Source organism: Carassius auratus, unplaced genomic scaffold (assembly GCF_003368295.1).
Source record: "Carassius auratus strain Wakin unplaced genomic scaffold, ASM336829v1 scaf_tig00005214, whole genome shotgun sequence".
In the NCBI taxonomy this organism is placed as follows: Eukaryota; Metazoa; Chordata; class Actinopteri; order Cypriniformes; family Cyprinidae; genus Carassius; species Carassius auratus.
Window position 1 is genome coordinate 1,403,172 of NW_020523638.1, and position 19,788 is coordinate 1,422,959.

At 35.3% G+C, this 19,788-nt stretch overlaps 1 protein-coding gene across 2 annotated transcripts in view; it reads left to right on the top strand.

Annotated features, from left to right (window-relative positions):
* The first annotated feature begins 12,652 nt into the window (after window positions 1-12,652).
* LOC113070727 (solute carrier family 12 member 5-like) overlaps window positions 12,653-19,788 on the top strand; it is a 40,133-nt gene continuing 32,997 nt past the window's right edge. Inside the window, exon 1 of one of the 2 annotated variants that reach the window (XM_026244136.1) lies at window positions 12,653-13,001. In XM_026244136.1, the coding sequence (XP_026099921.1) occupies window positions 12,947-13,001 (55 nt within the window). In that variant the 5' untranslated portion in view covers window positions 12,653-12,946. The remainder of the gene's footprint in view (window positions 13,002-19,788) is intronic. The other variant, XM_026244137.1, reaches the window with a different exon arrangement.

Genomic DNA, 19,788 nt, shown 5'->3' on the forward strand with positions numbered 1-19,788 from the left:
GATGCGCTGCACTTTTCCTCGGCTCTCCGTCGGTCAGCTGATGCGCTAAATGACCCCATGCGCGCGCTAATATGGGTTTGTGCGCGAGGGAATTCCGTTCAGTGCAGTTCCTCTGGGACAGGCGCTTGCCTGGTGGATGATGCTGCTGCTGCATAGACGTACAATGCTCAAGTATAGGCTACTTTTACAAAAATATGATTTTATTTATTTTTATTAGAACATTTTCTCATGACCGTTATATAAACATGATCGTAACATCAAACACGAGGTTTTAATTAGCCTGTAACCTTTACCTCCAGCTACCCACTCTTGCTATGCTAATATACTGTACAGTAGGCTATATTAGCCCCATTAAAATTGCGGAATTTCATACTGTTTGGATCTTGAATCTGGAGGAAGTGAAGCTGGTTGGTCAACAACATGGTAAAAAAAAAAAAAAAAAAAAGTAGGCCATGCCTAAAATTAGAACTTATTGCAGAAATAATAAGATAAATATTCAAATAATAATAACAATAATAAAGTAAACTGAATGTAATGTTTTCGAATACTTCGCTTCTCTTCGTTTATTTTGACTGTTATTTTCCATCTTCATTAGAAACGTCATAAGGCCTATTTTAAGGCCTATCTTAAAATATATTGTCCTGTCAATTACAGTATGTCGGATATGACATTGTTTTCTTTGTCAACACATCAAAATAAATGTTATTTTTTGAAAAGCATAGCCTACTACAATTTATTGATTTCTAATGTACTCTAAAGTTCAACTTTTACATTGACATTAATGCAAATTCCACTTTTTTAAAGTCAACTTAAGCGTGTTAAGAAAATGTAACCCTCTGGTGTTGTTTGAGAATTTATTTCTCTGTGTTCAGGTCTAACTATAGTAAAATGCATTTCTTTAATTACAATTCAAAAAAATAATTAAAAATAAATAAATAAATCTTTACAAAAATTAGTCTTTGAAAAAGTCTAAATACATATCCAAATCCACACCTTAATAAAAACATTTATGTCTAAAACCACTAAATCTTTTATATAAGCCTTTTATATAGGATTCTAGTTGATAAACCATGGAATTGCAGATGCTTTTCTTTTTCTACTCCCATAAAATGGAACTAATCTCTGTTTAATTAAAATAAGATTTTAAAAGAATTGTCTCTATTTTAACATTTAATGCTGCCTTAATTGAAAAGTAATGTAAAAATATAAGACAACTAAAATTATTTTTAATGGGAAAAAAAATCATTTATATTCATTATCATATTATCATAATTATTGCATAAATATGATTACCATTAAATTCTCTCAAAATACAAAAGAAAAAAGAAAATAAACCAGCATCCATAACACATGTTGGTGATGTTTTCAATAGGAATATGAGAGGCAGAGTGAGGTGAAGAGATATACACAGCCTCTCATCCATCCAGATTATGGCTGTGGTGCTGAGAGGATTGCTAGACAAAATGGATTACAACATTTATGTTTTTTTTTTCTACCTTTTTTTCTGTTTCCCAAAACAGCTTAAATGATTTTGGATGGAGAGAGAGACAGCCTCAAATGAAATGGCCTAAAGCAAAGAGATCAGGTTTTGGGCCCCTGTGCTTGTAGGATTGGTGCTATTTGAGTCACAGATAATTCATGTTGGCTGGACAGACGTCCACACCAGATGTGCACAAGGGATAGTGAGACAACACTGTTATAGCATTGTTTTAATAAAGATCAGTGATATTTAAAAGAGATGCTTTGAGCTTTCATTCATATTCTTTTTTCCCCCTCACAAAGTCTGACAGAAATCTCATGCTGAACTTCCACTTAAATGCTTGTAAGCTTCACTGCATAAAATGAAAGCCTGACTAAAGACCAGTGTCATGATGACCAGTGTCAAAACAGTACTGTTTACTGTAACCCCTTCTCACCCAATGCTCTATATTATTTCATTCAGTTTATCATTTTATATAAAAAATATTTTCCTCTTTTATCAATTCCAGTCATTTTCAGTTTTATGTATGTATGTATTTTTGTTCTTAAATTATTTTATAAATTGACTTTTAAATATTATTTAAAAATATGTTACAATAGAAAACAGTTGTTTTATATTGCAATAATATTTCACTGTATTTTTTATTAAACAAATGCAGCCTAGTTAAGCATAAAATACTTTTTTTATTATTATTATAAAATATTACAGATCCCTAAACTGTCGAACAGTAACCTACCTGTCTAACTTGTAATAAACACTACTAAAATCCAAACAGATTTTCTAAAATATCCAGTGGGCCTTCGTAAATAAGGAAATAAACATACAAAAGGATACAAATAGAAAATAGACAGAATTGACAAGCAGTTTACATTGTGGGTTGGTTATAGAGAACCGGTTGTATTTTATAAACTGTTCCAAATTAATGATTCTTGCTGAAGCAGTTAATTGTGATTTTAAACCATTAAACAACCAAGGCAAGAGGGAAGGATTTGCTTGATGTTTTGCATGCCGTGCACACATGTGAAGCGCGAGCACACGGAACCGCGGTCCCGGTGCGGGTTCCCGGTCTGTGTCAGCTCTTGAACCGTGCACTTCCACTGCAGATAAGGTAATTCCACGCCAGTATGCACAAAATTATGTCAGTATATCCTTGTAAACACAGCCGTGTTTTGTCTTAAGTGAACGTAAACAGATGAGAAAGAAACCACATGAGTAACAGTAGCTATTTTAGATCCGAGAGTTCGGTCTTAAAGGGTCAGTTCATCCAAAAATGAAAATTATGTCATTAATAACTCATCCTTATGCTGTTCCAAACATGTAAGACCTCCTTTTATCTTCGGAACACAGTTTAAGATATTTTAGATTTAGTCCGAGAGCTCTCAGTCCCTCCATTGAAGCTGTGTGTACGGTATAATGTCCATGTCCAGAAAGGTAAGAAAAACATCATTCTGTGCTGAGCTTAAATCGAAGGCTTAAATCAAGGGCAATTATCGCAAATGACGCCATTACGTCAAGCGCAAAAGAACCGGTGAACCGTTTTCTTCAACCGGTTTATTGAATCAAACTGACAGAAAGAACTACTGGTGATCCGAACACCGATGCAACCGGTTCTTCACTTGTGAACGAGTCAGTCTATTGTTCCTTATCTGGCTCGGCTCGGTGTTCATCACAGCAGTTCAGTCAGTGTACTGTTTGAGTGCATGCATTACTCCGGGATTTTGGTTTGTTTGAACTCAGAGGGAGTGTCAGCCACATAAAAAAAAAAGTTAACATCTTAAGTCATTTGTGGATTAATGCGTATTAGAGATGCAAACCGTTTAAAACGATTCAGTTCGATTTTGGTGAACTGAATGATTCGTTCGCGAATCGGATATCCTGCTTTGATTTGAACTCTCTCTCACAACAGACACAGAAGAGAAGACAATGCTGAATAAAGTCATAATTTTTGCCATTTTTGGACCAAAATGTATTTTCGATGCTTCAGAAAATCCTAACCGACCCTCTGATGTCACATGGACTACTTTGATGTTTTTATTACCTTTCTGGACATGTACAGTAGACGTACACACAGCTTCAATAGAGGGACTGAAAGCTCTCGGACTAAATCTAAAATATCTTAAACTGTGTTCCGAAGATGAACGGAGGTCTTACGGGTTTGAAACAACATGAGGGTAAGTTATTAATGACATAATTTTCATTTTTGGATGAACTAACCCTTTAAAGAGAGAGCAGCATAATAAACGTGCTTCCTTTCATTAATGTTTATCAAAGAACAAAATAACATTCACTGATCTTCATTGAATATCTTCATTAAATATATATTTTCTTTAACGAGTTTTAATCTATGTTTTATTTATTAAAAGAAAACTATGCAGTTTTGATTTCGATATCTGTACCTGAAATTTGTTCAGATAGGCTATTTATTTATGCTACTGCTAATTTATGTGTTTGTTCCTATTTTATCACTGACTGTTTACTTGTCTTTAACAATTGAATTAATATTAGTCTAGTTGTTTTTGCTGTGGTATTTTTGTTAAACGCGTAGGCAAATGGCTGAGTTCTGCTCATGTTATTCAGCTGCAACAGAACTCTTTGTAAAAAGACATAAACATGTTTAACAGCGAAATATTTGACATTATGATTTTTTAATTGGATTTTTCTATGTAATTGGAATCGGTAAAATTCAAACAATACCCAACCCCATGTAGCCATGCAGATGTGTGGTCGTGCACGTGGAGAGGTGTGAAGTCGCGGTGCAGTGTTTATTGCTCATGAATGATTCATGTTAAAGGCTGTGTCCTCTATTAAGAACCTGCATGGCTTGAGGGAAGATATGTTGGCCTGATGATGTGGTAGCTACCTTTTGAAATGCCATCCACCACTCTCAACCATTCGAAATCAAGTCTGTGTGTTGAATGCCTTCTAGTAACATCTCTGCCATGTGTTCATCAGTGATGTGGATGGTATCATTTGCAGACATTAGGGCCTGGTCACTGGTCACTACCTCTATAACTAATGTGTATTTGTGCACTGCAACAGTTTCAGATGATGGATGCAGGTCACCTTTATACACATGTGCCAAGACCTGCTTGCACTTTCTCACCGAGAGAGGGGAATCAGACAGAGATGGAGGGCTTTTTGATGTGTGCTGCATCAACAGTATGTCCCACCACTATAAGGTGAATTCAAAACACAGATGCACAACTTTTGCACATAGTATTTTAGGACACATTACAATCAAGTAATTATTTTTTTGTACATACTTCCATTAAGAATAAATTAGGCTCATTATACAATTATAGAATAAAAATAAAGGGAATTTTTATTTATATCAATAATGATAATCCAATTCTGATAGAAAATTTCTGTACATTAATTTCTGTAAAATGATACTGTACATATATATATATATATATATATATATATATATATATATATATATATATATATATATATATATATATACACGGACACATTGTACAGCAGCAAATATATAAATAATATATATAATAATAATAATATATAATATATATAAATAATATATATATATATATGTGTGTGTGTGTGTGTGTGTGTATATATATATATATATGTATATATATTCAATATATTTCATATATTCATTAAAGAAATAAAACACCTCCAGAGTACGGTCTATAACTAATCTATTGCTTTAGATATACCATTGTACTTATTTTAACATAATTTCAAATACGTAGATGTTTAACATGTTTCAGACCACATACTGTACATCATAAATAAACTTGGATTTAATCAGGCAACAAATAGGAACTTTTAAAAGTTATTTTTAACCAGGGGAATCACTTTGGGGTTCCTATTCAAAGGGCGGAGCGAATTGTTTATTAACAAATTTGTAAAATTTTCAGCGGAAAAGGATGATTCATGTGTAAACCACGGTCAGTATGAATGCCTCAGTAGTCAATCTGCTCTCAATCCTCATGTTTTGCAGCTTGTAGAGTAAATATTTACAGCCATTAATTAAAGAGTTTTCCTATTGATTTTACGTGCTTTATTTATGAGAACTTGTCACCCATTGTAATTGTGGGTGTTCCTTCAGCTTCGTGATTATGGGAGTCTGAACACAGCTGAATCACGGCATACATTATACTTTAGTGATGACGTTTTGTTTCATAAATGCTGATTTAAAAGGTTGTTACTGAATAATAAGCATTTGCTAGGAGCTGTTTGGGCCGGCGAGAGTGAGCAAGCACAGTTTTTTCATCACTGTTCACACACACACACACACACAAGTGAGTAAGTGGGATTTTTTGCAGTGACGCAATGGTTCTAATCTTTACAAGGTCATTATAAGTTTGAATGATATACATGGACATATGTGCAATTCATGTGAATTGCAGGATTGGCAAAGACTGCCGTCCTTCGTGGTTATGACATACAAAATTCACAAATGAAGCATGCAATGTTCACATGCAATATTCATGCTCAACGTGACTGCAGCAGAGAGGAAGACTGGCTCTCTCAGAGCTCGGATACTGGAAAAAAAACGAGTCCTTACCCTGTTTCTACATGACCCTTAAAATTACAACAGAAAGAGAAAGAGAAAGAGTCTTTTTTTCTTCTTCACCATTTCAATATTTTACTGTAAATGAGCTAAAACTGGCAAATTGTTTTTTAAAAGTATTTGTCTTGCGATTAATGAGCTTATAAAACTGCATCCATCATAATTAAAAATTTGCATTATATCTTCAAAAACTATTCTTCTTTGGTGAAACTAAATACATTAATCTCGCTTCAGTTATATTAATTATTTTTGTGACTCCAGAATAATACCAGTTCATTTGAAATGTTCCCACATGAAGCACATTGTTTTAGGTTGTGACTTTTTTGACAGTTCACACTGAAGGACATCCCTTGAGAAAAAGAAGTGCACTTAATTGAGTTGAATATGCACTTGTAATGTACTTAAAATCTTAAAAGTATATTTTAAGCTGTGGTATTTTTATAATTGCTATAGATTACCATCAGTGCTTCAATACATTCAGCAGAACACTTTAGCCATATTTCAATGACAGTCGCATGGTCTGATGAAAAAAAATTTGGTTGTCCCTCATGAGGATATTGCACAGCTAAAGAAGAGCTATTATAAAGCCATTTTCTCTAAACTCCGGTGTAGTTAAACTATGGTGACACCGTATATAGTATGGATCAAAGTCTGTATAGTGTGAGCACATAAATTGTGAGATTTGGCTTTACAATGTTTGCGATTTACTTGTTTAGTGAGAATTGAGTTGAGAGTAGATATTTGACAAAAGCACAGTTTATGTCTGAATTTGCAGTGCTGCACTATATATGTTATTAAACAACAGTACATGGTCATGTTTTAATATTTTCTTCAGGTTTGTGCTTTCTGGCTTATATGATTTAGGACAGTTCTACACAATTCCTTTCTTGCCTTTATTTTCAATATTATAGTTGCTGTTTTAAGGAATGGCCTTTAACTTCAGGACTTTCTCTACAAAAGACACAAAGAGACACATTTAGGGTGTTTGTTTGTTGGAAGTGGACGTAATTGTCTTCCAGCATACGCCTCAGCTCACTACTGCATAATTTATTTGCCAGGACTCCTTCCTTCCTTGATCTATTTATAAACGCCAGTCTTTATTCATTACTCAACTCTCTCTTATGTGCACACACACAGACACACACACACAGACACACACACACACACACACACACCGTGTATGTCTTTCTCAAAGACATCTGACCATTTCTTTTTAACATCTTTCTTAATTAAAAAATCACAGGTCCTCTTTTTCACCCATCGTCTTTTTTACAGTGGCCTTGGTACTAGAATATTTTTCCTGTTAATTTTTAACCAGGGATTTTTAAGAAGTCCTTATTAAAGTGTTATAAACCGTAAACCAAACCCTCCAGCTATGAGGTGAATCATTACATTGGAAACTTTGATTTGAAGCCAAAAAAAGTACTTAAAAATTAGAACAAAAAGGTACAAGACGGTGTACATAATGGCTTTAATGAGGGGGAAGAACTACAAACCCATGCCAGGGTTTAATGGCAGAGGGGGAGCACTAAAGATTTCTTTTGGCATTATGTGCTTGACGTTATTCTCTGATTGATATCCAGTCGGCCAGTCTGTTTCATGATTTTCTTCCTGTTTGTCGGTTTTGTGTGAACACTGTTCCCTGCTCATTTCTCTGGTCATGATTTATACATGCTTTCACTCAAGTCTGCACTCGGTCTACACTCCACTACAGTTAAAACATCCAGAGATCTTCTGTTGAGGGATGATATAACTCTTAGGGAAAACCCCAAAACCTTTGAGAAAACCTTTCATACAGCTGCAATGGAACGAATCCAGGTCAGGTCATCCAAAAAACTATTTTCTTCGTGCTTTCAGAGCCCACGTTAACAAAACACCAGTGTAGAGCCGCCTCCTCAAACAAAGTGTGACTCAGATGCCTGATCCATACGCACAAGGATCCTATTTATTTTGTGAACATTATCCTTCTAGAGTTGTTCAATTCTTTGTTAGAGATACATGGTATACTGTGGTGTCCTGCAAGTGTTACCTAAAGTATCTATTTCTGCTTTATTTAATCCATAAAAAACACTTTTATTGGTATAAATATACGTATATTAGTTGATTCAGAGATGCTAAATGATTTTCATGTCAATGGTCATTTACAGAGGTCAGATATTCCAGTGGACCGAAACTGAATAATGATATTACATATAATATAGACGACCCTAACTGTTTCAATTATTATTGGATCATATTGAATTTAGACATGCACACATGCTGCCATGCTGATTCAGGCATCACTGAGTGAAATTCACATTTCCAACTGATCTAACAAATACACATACAGAAATCCATGCCAATAACTGAACAGCACACTTAACAGTTGTTTTTTTCTTCATCGCAACAGCTAACATATAATTTAAGGTCAGAATACCTGCAAGAGTGGAATGAAAGATTCAATATGCCCTTGACATCCTCCAGGGGTTCATTCAGGACAGGCTCGATTTCTCTTTCTGTCTTTCTCTTTGCTTTTAAATAGTTGCTTCTCTCTCCCTCTCTCCTTGGCTGCTCATAAATCTCAGCAGTTCTCGCTGCAGTGCCAATAACAGGATTGCAGGCCGAGGTTATAGAAAAAGGTGAAGTCAATATGTTCTGCTGCCACTATTATACCTTATAAATACAAATTGTACAGACTTTACTTAACAAAAAACTCCTATACAAACTCAAACTCTGAAAATATGTATGTATTCCAACTAAAAATGTATGTATTGTATGTATTTATATTAATAATAATATTTAATATGAATACACAAATAATTTTAATATGCTGATTTGGTCCTCAAGCAATATTGAATATTTTCAATGTTGAAAAAGGCTTAATACTTTTTTGTTAGAGCATACTTTTTTTCAGGATTCTTTTATGAAAGAAAAGTAAAATATTATTTTACATATAAATATTGTTTATAATTATAAATGTCTAAATATATGTCACTTTTGATCGATTTAATATGCCCCTGGTATTATATAAACAAATAAATAAATCCTGACTCTAAACCTGTGGCGTCCACCTTATGCAATATCAGTTACTGATAACCAGAGAGCACTTTGTGAAAGATCGTCATCAGAAAGGTCATTTTCTGCCCCCGGTTTTAATCTTCACCCCAGTACAGCTGCTGGTCAGCCTAGTGCTTTCTGTAATCCCAGTGAACTGCCCTTGGTTGTCCTGAGGATAAATAGACAGTTCATTTCAATTCCATTTAAACTGGCAAGCCTTGGTAAAAATGAGAATCCCAAACTGCTTATTGCTTAAACAAGCTTATTAGGCGGTAATATCCATGTCTTGAGCTGTCGAATCGAGAGAGATGACTCTTCCATTCTTGTTTCATTTTTAGCTGAAATGAAAAAGCAAATTGCAACGTTCCTCTATGGCCTTAATCTGTGGATTAGGTCAGCTTTTGCAGTCTGGGAGGGTTGTGTTGTGTATATGTGAATGCGTAAAGATGGGAGCTGCCCCCTGGGTTAAGAGCTAAAGCCGCTTGGCTCAGATGAAAATGGTATTCAGGATGGATGCCAATCAACGCAGGAAATGTCTGATTCCAACAAACTTGAGGGAGTCTGTGCACATCTGGACCATGCCTTTTAATTTGACAGCACTGAAGATGTGTGATCCTTGAGGATTCTGGAAGCAGCGGTTGTTTGGTCAGCTCTGCTTCTGTCACTATAAGATGACTTCAGCCTATCCATTAATAATGTTTACTGCCATTGTTTTATAGAATGTACATTTTGAATCAAGAAAATATTAATGTTCTCAAAGATATGAGCATTTTGATACTTGTTTAAGATGAACATACATTTGTGGCAAATTTTATTAATGACCCCAAAAAATTGTATATCACTTTGTATCATGAAATTTGATGTCTAACTGGACACGACTGTGTATAAGATAATTGCAATTGAATTATTTTTTATTATTATTAATTGGAGCTTATTCTGAAAACTGAAAGACTATGAGCGTGCATAGAATGACACTGCTTTAATCTGTGAATTCCTGATATTACAGAAGATTTTTGTTCTCGATATGTCATTAGAACCATATAGAAATGTCTTTACACAAAGAAAATACACAGATACGAGAACAGATTCTTTAATCAGAGAGAAATCTTCAGAGTTCAGAAACATTTTCCGTGTCTTTGAGCTTCTGATGTTAAAAATAGTCAAGATGCCACACTTAAATGCTTTTAGGAGGAAAAGTGCTGGTCTCAGTGGAGGCTCACTGCCTGAATACAGCCAGGCCAGCATGTTCTCCTGCTTCTCTAAATCTTATCTCCTTTCTTCACCCTGGCCCTTGATATCGTTATCTGCACAAGGTTCACTGGAGTGTGTTTCCCCCTGATTGTTTTTGTTTCTCTTAATTATTTTGCATAACATTTGAAAGAACATTTAGCAATTTCAATACATTCACATATCACCATAATCACCCATTTGATTGATTACATTTAGAATGTAAAAGAAAATTCTAAAATGTTGTGTTCTGATATGCAAACAAGATAATGTCTATCTATAATTATAGATAATGTCTATAGTTATGCACTTATTTCCAGAACAGAAACCTGAACATTGGATAAAGCCAAGTTATTTAAATCATTTTGTTAACAAAATTGAAAGATTCTTACAGAGGGTATTTTTTATATATATTTTTTAAATACAGCCAGAAAAATAAATAAATAAATAAATAATTAAAAATAAAATAATAATAATAATAATAATAATAATAATGGATGTAGTGCAATAAAGTAAACACATAGTGTATTTTTTGTTTTCTCTCCACTTAACTTTCCAAGGAAAGGAAAACAACAACAACAATGTTCTTGCCTATAGTGTCTTGACTCAAGAAATTTATTATTATAATAATAATAATGATGATGATAATGACTTGAGCTGCATGAACTCCACAAGCTGACCTGGTGATCATGTCATCCCTTTAGAAATAAATTATATTTCTTTTTGAATAAAGTAATGATATTTCTTTCTTTAAATTGTTAAAAACGTTGTTTATTTCTAGGTTTAAATTAGATTTTAAATTCGGTGTGGTTTCAGACGTTTTGGACTTGCATATGTACATATGGGATATATAAGAACGTTTTATGCTTTCCCCATATTTCTGTATCTCCAGCTTCACACAGTGGCTTTTATCCATCAATGTTTGTCTCTGACTCTGAGCAGATCTATCATTTATGTGTCTAACCATTTGCGTGTCCCTCATTCCTGTGTGCCCTTTCTCACCATCCTGCACTTTAGAAAAAACCTTTCAGATCTCCCATACCTTAATTTATTCTCTGTATTTATGGAAAGCTCTCAGGAAGGAGTTTGCCTCTGAGGGCAGAAGGAAAGTGTGTATGAAAGACAGCAGAAAGCAAGATTTCCACATCACAAGCCTCTCCACAACCTGTAGCATGACATAGAGCCTGTAAAAGCCTCTGGCGATCATTCCTTACATGGCTTATGCCTCATAAGTATTTCATCACATATAGAAACATTAGGTCAGAAGGTCGAGGTGTTTGATTCATGGTAGAATTGAAATATCGATGCCCTTGTGTAATTTTGAAATCAAATCCAGTTTTCTAGAAAAGGAAATAGGTTCAGTTTATTAAAATTATTAATACATATGGGTGTTGTCTATGAAAAATAGTTTGTTTTTTTTTACAAATCATTTATGTTATGAATATATAACAAATTATCAAATATGAAAATTAACATAAACAATTATTTTTGTATAAATTATTATATGATTATATTTTTATTATATAAAAATCCTTTTTACAATATATAAAAAAGTTATTATTTCATGTTTACTAATGGATTAACTAGTATTAAGAAAATGTGTTACAAGAAAATAAAACCCTAAATTCTGTTATTTATTATATTATATTATATTATATTATATTATATTATATTATATTATATTATATTATATTTATAGATTTCTTTTCATGTTAGTTGTTGCATTACCTAATGTTAAGAAACCTTATTGTGCAGTTTTACCAAAAAAGGAAACCCTAAGTATTGGTTTGGTGCTTTCTGGTGGTGGGTAATTTGTTTGTTTGTTTGTTTAAGCTTTGGACATCTAAAACAAATCATGCAAATTACACAACAAGCTGTGCTGGTCTTTTCAGCAAAGAAGGACAACAAAAATTCATATCTCTAACTTTTAGACTTGCAAATCAGCAACCATCCTGAACAGATTAGCAACTGCATAGCAACAACTTTGCAACCACCAGAACTGCCATATAAACATATTTAAATCCACTCTGAACACCTTAGCAACAACCTAGCAACCAGCCATTATAGCCTTGCACATTTATTTTTTCAAAATTACATGTAAAATGCAGATTGATTCTTTTTGGGTTGGTGAATTCTTAAGGCAAACAACCCGAGAATGAACCACAACCAACTGCAGTCTTTTTTTGATGTGACATTTTTCTGATATGAATACAGTTTGACATGGTGATGATATAGACACTGCAACAGATGCTATATGTAAGCAAAGGCAATTCCTGATCACTGCATTGTGAGTGAAATGGTGAGGCAAGGGCAGCCTGTGGTTGCGTAGCAAAGAAAGAAGCAGCGAGAGAAAGAGACGACATGCTGCGTGAGTGTTTGAGAGAGAAAAAATGTGCTCTTAAGCATTCCATCATTTACATCCCTGCAGCCTCTCTCTGTCCCACCAACCCCTCCTCCAAAAGAGAGAGAGTCAATACGCAGAGAGGATTCCAGTCTGCCGGAGCACAGCACTGCTCACTTTCTTGAGAGGAGAGAGGCAGAGAACCACAAGCCTTCTCCTTCTCCTCCTCTTCTGTCCGTGTGAGGCTGGTACACGCCTTTGCTGGTGGACACAGCAGCAGTGTTAGCATTAGCAGGGAATCTGTGCTCGAGCTTCCAAAATGCTCAACAACCTCACCGAATGTGAAGAGGGTGATGGGGGACCCAACAGTCAGGGTGAGTGGACTGATCCTGCAACAGCTATTGGGGGTGTGTGTGCGGTGTGTGTGTGTGTGCACACGCAGAAGATGAGCAAATTTGCCTTTTACCAGTCACTGGTGATGGTACCACTTCAAGCTGGAGCATGTGTGTGTGTGTGTGTGTGTGTGTGTGTGTGTGTGTGTGTGCGACCAACCATGCACCAATGACTGAAAACTGCTTGTCAGTGTGTGGGAGATACAATATGTCAGAAAAGGATTGCAAATATTCTTGTACTCATAATCAGTGATGCTTTTGTGTTTGTGTGCATGTGGCAGAGAAGCATTCAAAATAATTATATGGTTGTACATTTTTTGTGTGTGTGTGTGTGCAGCTTTGGCAAAGGCTCGTGCTGCAAGGTTGCTGTGAGGAGAATGATAATGCTTTCTGTGTCTGTCGGAGGAAGTACTGACAGCAGTGTATGTGTATGAGTGTGTTTAGATTTTCTAAATAATACATGAATACACCCTGAAAAAGACTGTTAAACAGGTATAATCTTCTGTGTTAATAGACTGAAAAATGTTACCCATATTTTGACTTGCATATTGTATTGATTGTGTTGCTTTTAGGGTTAAAATTAACTGAAGATCTGCTTGCAAAAAAATACCAGTACCAGTAAATTTTTCTATAGATTTTTTTCTTAGTGTCGGACAACACTGCGCCTCTGTCAAGCTCTTCTGCTTGTCTGTTCTTTTCTCACTCTGTCTCTCTGTTGCTTAATCTTATTTATTTTCTGCAGGCAGTGGATTCGCCTCCCTGTTTCTTAGATCATTGGGAATAATTGGAATAATTGGAGTGTTTTAACAAAAGCAGACCTTCTGTGTATTTCATGTTGTTAACCTCTTGGAAAAGGGGAAGAAGGTCTTAGATGCAAGATCCCCGTCAATAAAAGAGCTTCGTGCCTACAGGTACAGCTCAGATGCAGCCTATGAGAGAGGAATTAAATTAGCTTATACCTGACCTCTTCTCGCATTCGTTCTTATCAGCCCCCTGCAGTACAGCAGAACCTGCACTCATTATGAGTGCTGAAACGTTTTATGTGTTTCACACACAAATTACAAATTGAGGCTGTTGAGCGAATAGCTCTCTTATTAAATGCACCGTCGTATAAGTGTCATGATTGGATTGCAGTGGTTGTAGCAGAGACTCTGTCCGTGGTGCTGAAATGAATGCTGATTGAACTGCTGGTTTCAGTGGAGCTCTCCGTGGTTCTGAAACCATTGTGAATGCAAACCCATTCTGGGCCTGTATCACTGACGGACTGATCTGTTTCGTGTAGACATGAGTAGAGCTGCCTGTAGACTGCTGCATTATAGCTTTAGCTTCTTTTCAAAGGGTTTCTCTCCCTCTCTCTCTCTCTCTGCTTCGCTTCCTTCCAGTGCTGCCCTGAATTCTCTCTCCTCCTCCCATCAGGGGGTAGGGACAGTACTGCAGTGGTACTAATGTCTATTTGGTCATAAAATTCATGCTTGGAAGCTCACCAGCTAAAGCTGTCCCAAAACAGTCTTGTTCTGTCATTCTCATTCAGGAAGGGAATACAAAGCAGGCATAATTCTCTCTTAAATGTAAACCAAATTACATTTTATATTATTGAACAATGAAATAATTCAATGGTAATGAATGAACAAACAAATATATATTCACTGACAAAATTGGCGGTGAAGCAATTTCCCCTGAGAAATGGTTAATAAATTTCACAAATAATAACTAGGGCTAGTAACATTGAATTAAATTAAGTTTAGAAGCAGAATGACTTCATTTACAAAATAATTTTTCAATATGATTCAATATGTTAAGATCAGTGTAAATAAATATAGAAATAAATTCAACATTTTACAGCCTAAATGCTTTATTTAAAAATGTTGGTGTGTAAGTTTTAACAAAACAAAACAAAATCACAATATTCTATTTCATATTCACTTTACTAATTACATAATTACATATTCACCTGTTCATCAGTTTACTCGTTTTCTTTTGTCTAATTTTGTCTACCCAGAAAAGTTTACTTTCTTTCTTTTTTTTTTTTTTTTTTTTAGGTATCATACCTTTTAGGTACCATATCTCATATCTTTAAGCTTTCTTAAGATTAGCATTTCTTGAAAAAAATAGCCATTCATCAAAAAGCAACAAGAATTCCACTTTAAATTAATTTTCTTGCAACCATTGTACAAACTGAAAATGTTTGGCTGTAAATATTTATTTTCACTATATCACCATCTGACAGGATCTTAAAATCACAGACTTGTCAGCTTTATGAATTTTCAGTGAAGAGAATGTCATTCTAATGAATTTATCAGTTAACAGCCAAGCAGCATTGTGTGAAATGCTGACTTCAGTCACAAGCTTCAGCAGTTTCACAGATAATGTGCGTTCTAATGACAATCACTGTTACAATGCAGTTACATCGCTCATAGAGAAGCCTGACGCACCAGATCATTTCGGACCTAAGGTGCTTTCTCTCAGTGGATAATGAGGTTTGAGATTGCATTACGACACCGGTGATCTTTGGCATTTGTTAGCAGTGTAGAAGGCTGGACTATATTAGTTGAGAAATTGGATAGGAGGCAGAAGGAAATTAATTGTTGATGGCCTTCAGCAGAAAAATAAAGACCCTATTAAATCACAGCTCCAAATGATAGATAACTTTTCTCACCATGGTTTGAACAGGTTCGGTTTAAAGACACTGAAAAGCATTTATCTTTGTATGAATACAATTTTTTAAATAAAGTCTCACTTTATTTTATTCTGGATTTATTTTATTGAAAATACAGTAAAGTTGTGAAATCATAATTACTGCAAGCATTTGGCCATGTGTGTGTGTGTGTGTGTGTGTGTGTGTGTGTGTGTGTTTCTTATTAATACATTATGGGTGGCTTAATTTTATATACTGCAGTGTAAGAAGGAGAACACAGGAAGATGGAAAATAAATATATTAAGAGTATTCTGAGTAGAGCGTGATAGCTGCTTGTCCTTGTGGTGAAGTCTCAGGTCAAGTGAACGTCAGGCCAGATGGCGCAGACCTGTTCTAACAGCCGCAGACACATTAAAACATAACAGGACCACCCTAATTTAGGAACATCTAGAGCACTAGCTGTCCTCAAAAACCATACAGACATTAAAGGAAAAGGCAGAACTATTTGTTCTTAAGCAAACTTAATTGCTTGGGCATTGGTATAAGACTTATATAACCAACAATTTCTTCCTAACATGACTTCCTTGGTGTAACCTAATGCATTCAGGTTGATTCATTCATGTAAAAAAATATTTTGAGTTAAACAGAACCAATTTAAATGCATGTTCAGGTTCCTTGCACTCTCTCTTTGAGAAAAAGGAGCTGCCAGAAGCCATAAGTTATGTCAAAACATACAGTATTCATAATGTAATGCAATACTCCATACAAAAAACCCTGACTATGAATCCAGTAATTCATTCTGCTACATTATAAACAGCACCATTCAATGTTACCTCATAAACATACACATACAAAATATATTTATAACACAGATGCTAGTAAATACTATTACACTTCACTGCAGGTTATTCATAACTGTGGCATTACCTTGATAAACATTCAGTAGAACACAAGATTAGTGTTTGATGTAAGGTTTTAATCAGCACGTCATGTGTTAACAACAGCTTCTCTCAGCATCTCGAGCTCGCAGTGTGAGTGTGTTTGACAGACAAGCTGCCACAATCATGACAAGCTACAAAAAGGCGGGCAGGAAAATATATTTCCTGTAAGCTCATTGCTTTATTCCATGCAGAGTTGATGTCAGATGTTTATGAACAAAAATATATGTGGGTGGCTATTGTAATCATTGACAAGTAGACTGTTGTGATAATTGGTTGTGATTTATCTTTTAAGAACATCTGGTTATGTTTTACGGCATTTTAAAGTTTCAGTTGTATTTATAGTGAGTGCTTTCTTTTATAGTAGCTTAATTAGCATTTTGTGTGTTTCAGGCTCATATGAAATTCATAACCGAATTGGTTATATTTTAGGTAGCAAGCAGGATGCAGAGCGGTAATTCAAATTCAAAATGAATGCTTTTTAATTTGTATTCAAATGAATTTCGATTTCAGATGTAAAAATGATTTACATATCAGGAAATAAAAAGAACCACAAAAAGTCATGGGGTAGGTGTGTAATTCATGTCTTTTAGGGTCAGGGGGATGTAGTTCTTATGTAATTGTGGCAGTGTAGTGAGGATTATGTCACTGCAAAAGGCCACACATTATATAAGAATATTTCCCTAATGCCACATAAAGGATTTTTATATGCCCTCCCGTAATCCTGCTGATGTATTTGCCCTTGATGGATGGTTTTGTAAAGTTGTCGTGGCTATTGGTCTCTAGCAGGTGCCTGGGAAGCCATTTTAGGGTGAGAACAGAGGGGAGGGCAGAAGCGGTGAGGTGAGACATGTATAAGAAAAGAACAGCAACACCAGTCTGAAGAGAAAAGGAGTGATGAGACTTCATGCAGTGTAGAAGTTATATGTAGGTTAATCATGTGCTGTTGAGACACTGGTTAGTTATAAAGAAACTGCATTATATACGTAACAGGGAGCAACATGCACAAAAAAGACTTTGTAATCTTTAGGAACTACATATATTCACACACACACACATGCTTCTATTGTAAGAACAGGACAACTGAAGAATCACTTATTTGTAAGGTCATGTTACTCATTCCCAAACACTGACTGTGTGAAGTTGTGAACGTAGCCATAGAGAGTTGGCAGCACACACTCTCTCTGTATTTGATTTGCTGGTTATGCATGAACACTCACTACAGTAATGTCCATAGAAGAGTGAGTGATACATCTCGGCCTTGTGTGACTGCATATTACAGAATGTAGTGCTGTTAATCTACAAAATGTTTTAATCCTATGTATTCAAGCACACATACGCAAATATACCCTCAGGGTCTCTTTATTTGTGTCCACTGGATTGAGAAGAATGAAGTCTGTCTGGGGCTTCTGATGGTTGGAGGTAGTGTCTAAGGTATATTTGTTTGCTCTTTTTATTTTCACATTCCTGCAGTAAATCAAGAATTCATTAAGTTTCACTCTAAAGAGCCAAATCATAGTAGGCAGTGTCCTTGAAGAAGTAATGAAATGATTCTTGCATACCCCACAATTAAAATTAAAGAGTGAGGTACACCTTGAGCTGTGATTCTCATGCAGATGATGCTGGCTTGAATTCCTAATTCTGTTCACGCATTAATTTTCTGTCTTTTCTGATTATTCAGATAAATAGGCCGATAATTCTGGTCCTTAAATCTAATGATGCAATATAAAAAAATTACTGATGTGACAGCCCATCAGCACTGGGGACTTTCCCTGTTTGGATCACATCATTTGTCTCTGTTTCTTGGTTTAAGACTGTCAGTTTGTGCATTAGTGATGCACAAAAACTCATGCATTCAGGAATGAAGTACAGTAAGTGATTTTCAGAATGCCGAATTCAACTCCACACACTAGTATACTATTTCTATTTTTAGCATATCTTTCTCTGTCAGAAATAAAAAGAGTAATATGTGTCATTTCACATTTCTGAGTCATTAAATCATTCTCTCAACTTATTCATTCAAAAATGCTCATTCATTGAGAAACAAAATGCCAGTACTCTGTACTCTGAAGGTGTGGTTGCATTTACCATTGTTTGCATATTTTCATAAAAGGTAGTTATTTTATAAGAATCCATGTGATTGGTAATGTCACATGAGAGTAAAAGATTTCCCTATGAAGATTTTGCAGCAAGTTCTAATTGGTCAAATGAATTTGCTTCATTAACCAACAGAAAGCTGCTGGTTTGAAAGTGGCTTCTCTGTGAAATGTGAATTGACAATAGACAATGAAACTTTTTTATGAAATCTCTCAGAATTGTTGATAATATGACTATACCGAAGCAACTGCTTGGCCTTAAAACAGCTGATATTCAGCTATTCAGTCACATTTGTCCATACACTGCTGAGAACAAGAAATTACCTTGAGAGCAGAGATGGAAATGAAGAAATGGTACATGCTGTCCCTGTGAGTGCTGGATGAGTCAGTTTCACCCCAAGCGCACTGTATGCTTTCTCCATTTCTCTCTCTCTTAATCTGCTATTCTTTCCCTTCTTTCTCTCTCTCTCTCTCTCCTTTCTGAGTAGGGCGAGGATTTCCTTTCTCATCTGGAACTGTACTAAATCCCTCAGCCGGTTTTCATGCGTGTCTCTCTTGGTTCTGTTCTCTCTTGCATTGGTTTACATTCCGATTTACTTTGTTATCCTCTTTAAATAGGAAAGTCGTTGCTGTAGATTTCTGTGTTTTAGTCCTTTATCAGATAATGTTGAGAATTTCTTATGGATTTTGTTTATGAGATTTATGATGGTCTAATGGTCTGCACATGTCAGTCTTTTATACTCTTGGCATTGTGTGTGTTCGCATGTAGAGTCATGCTTATCCATGCAATATATGCAAAGCAACAGCAGTATTGCTCATTTTTGACCTTGACATTCATATTGTTCCAATCAGCATAAATCATGCTCGATTTTACACAATAATAATGTAATTAGTAGCTTGTTTTTGCAGTCAGCATTAATGTTGCATGACAGTTTAATCTTTAGTCATCTCTAGTGACCTTTTCCACAGCATTTTGTGTTGCATATGAATGGCTTTATTGATAAAGACAACATGATCTCCAAGGGCAAGATGATTTATGACATGGCACGTGATCACAGACACAACTGATTTCTAAGCGGAGCTGTGCCTGGGGTTTTGTG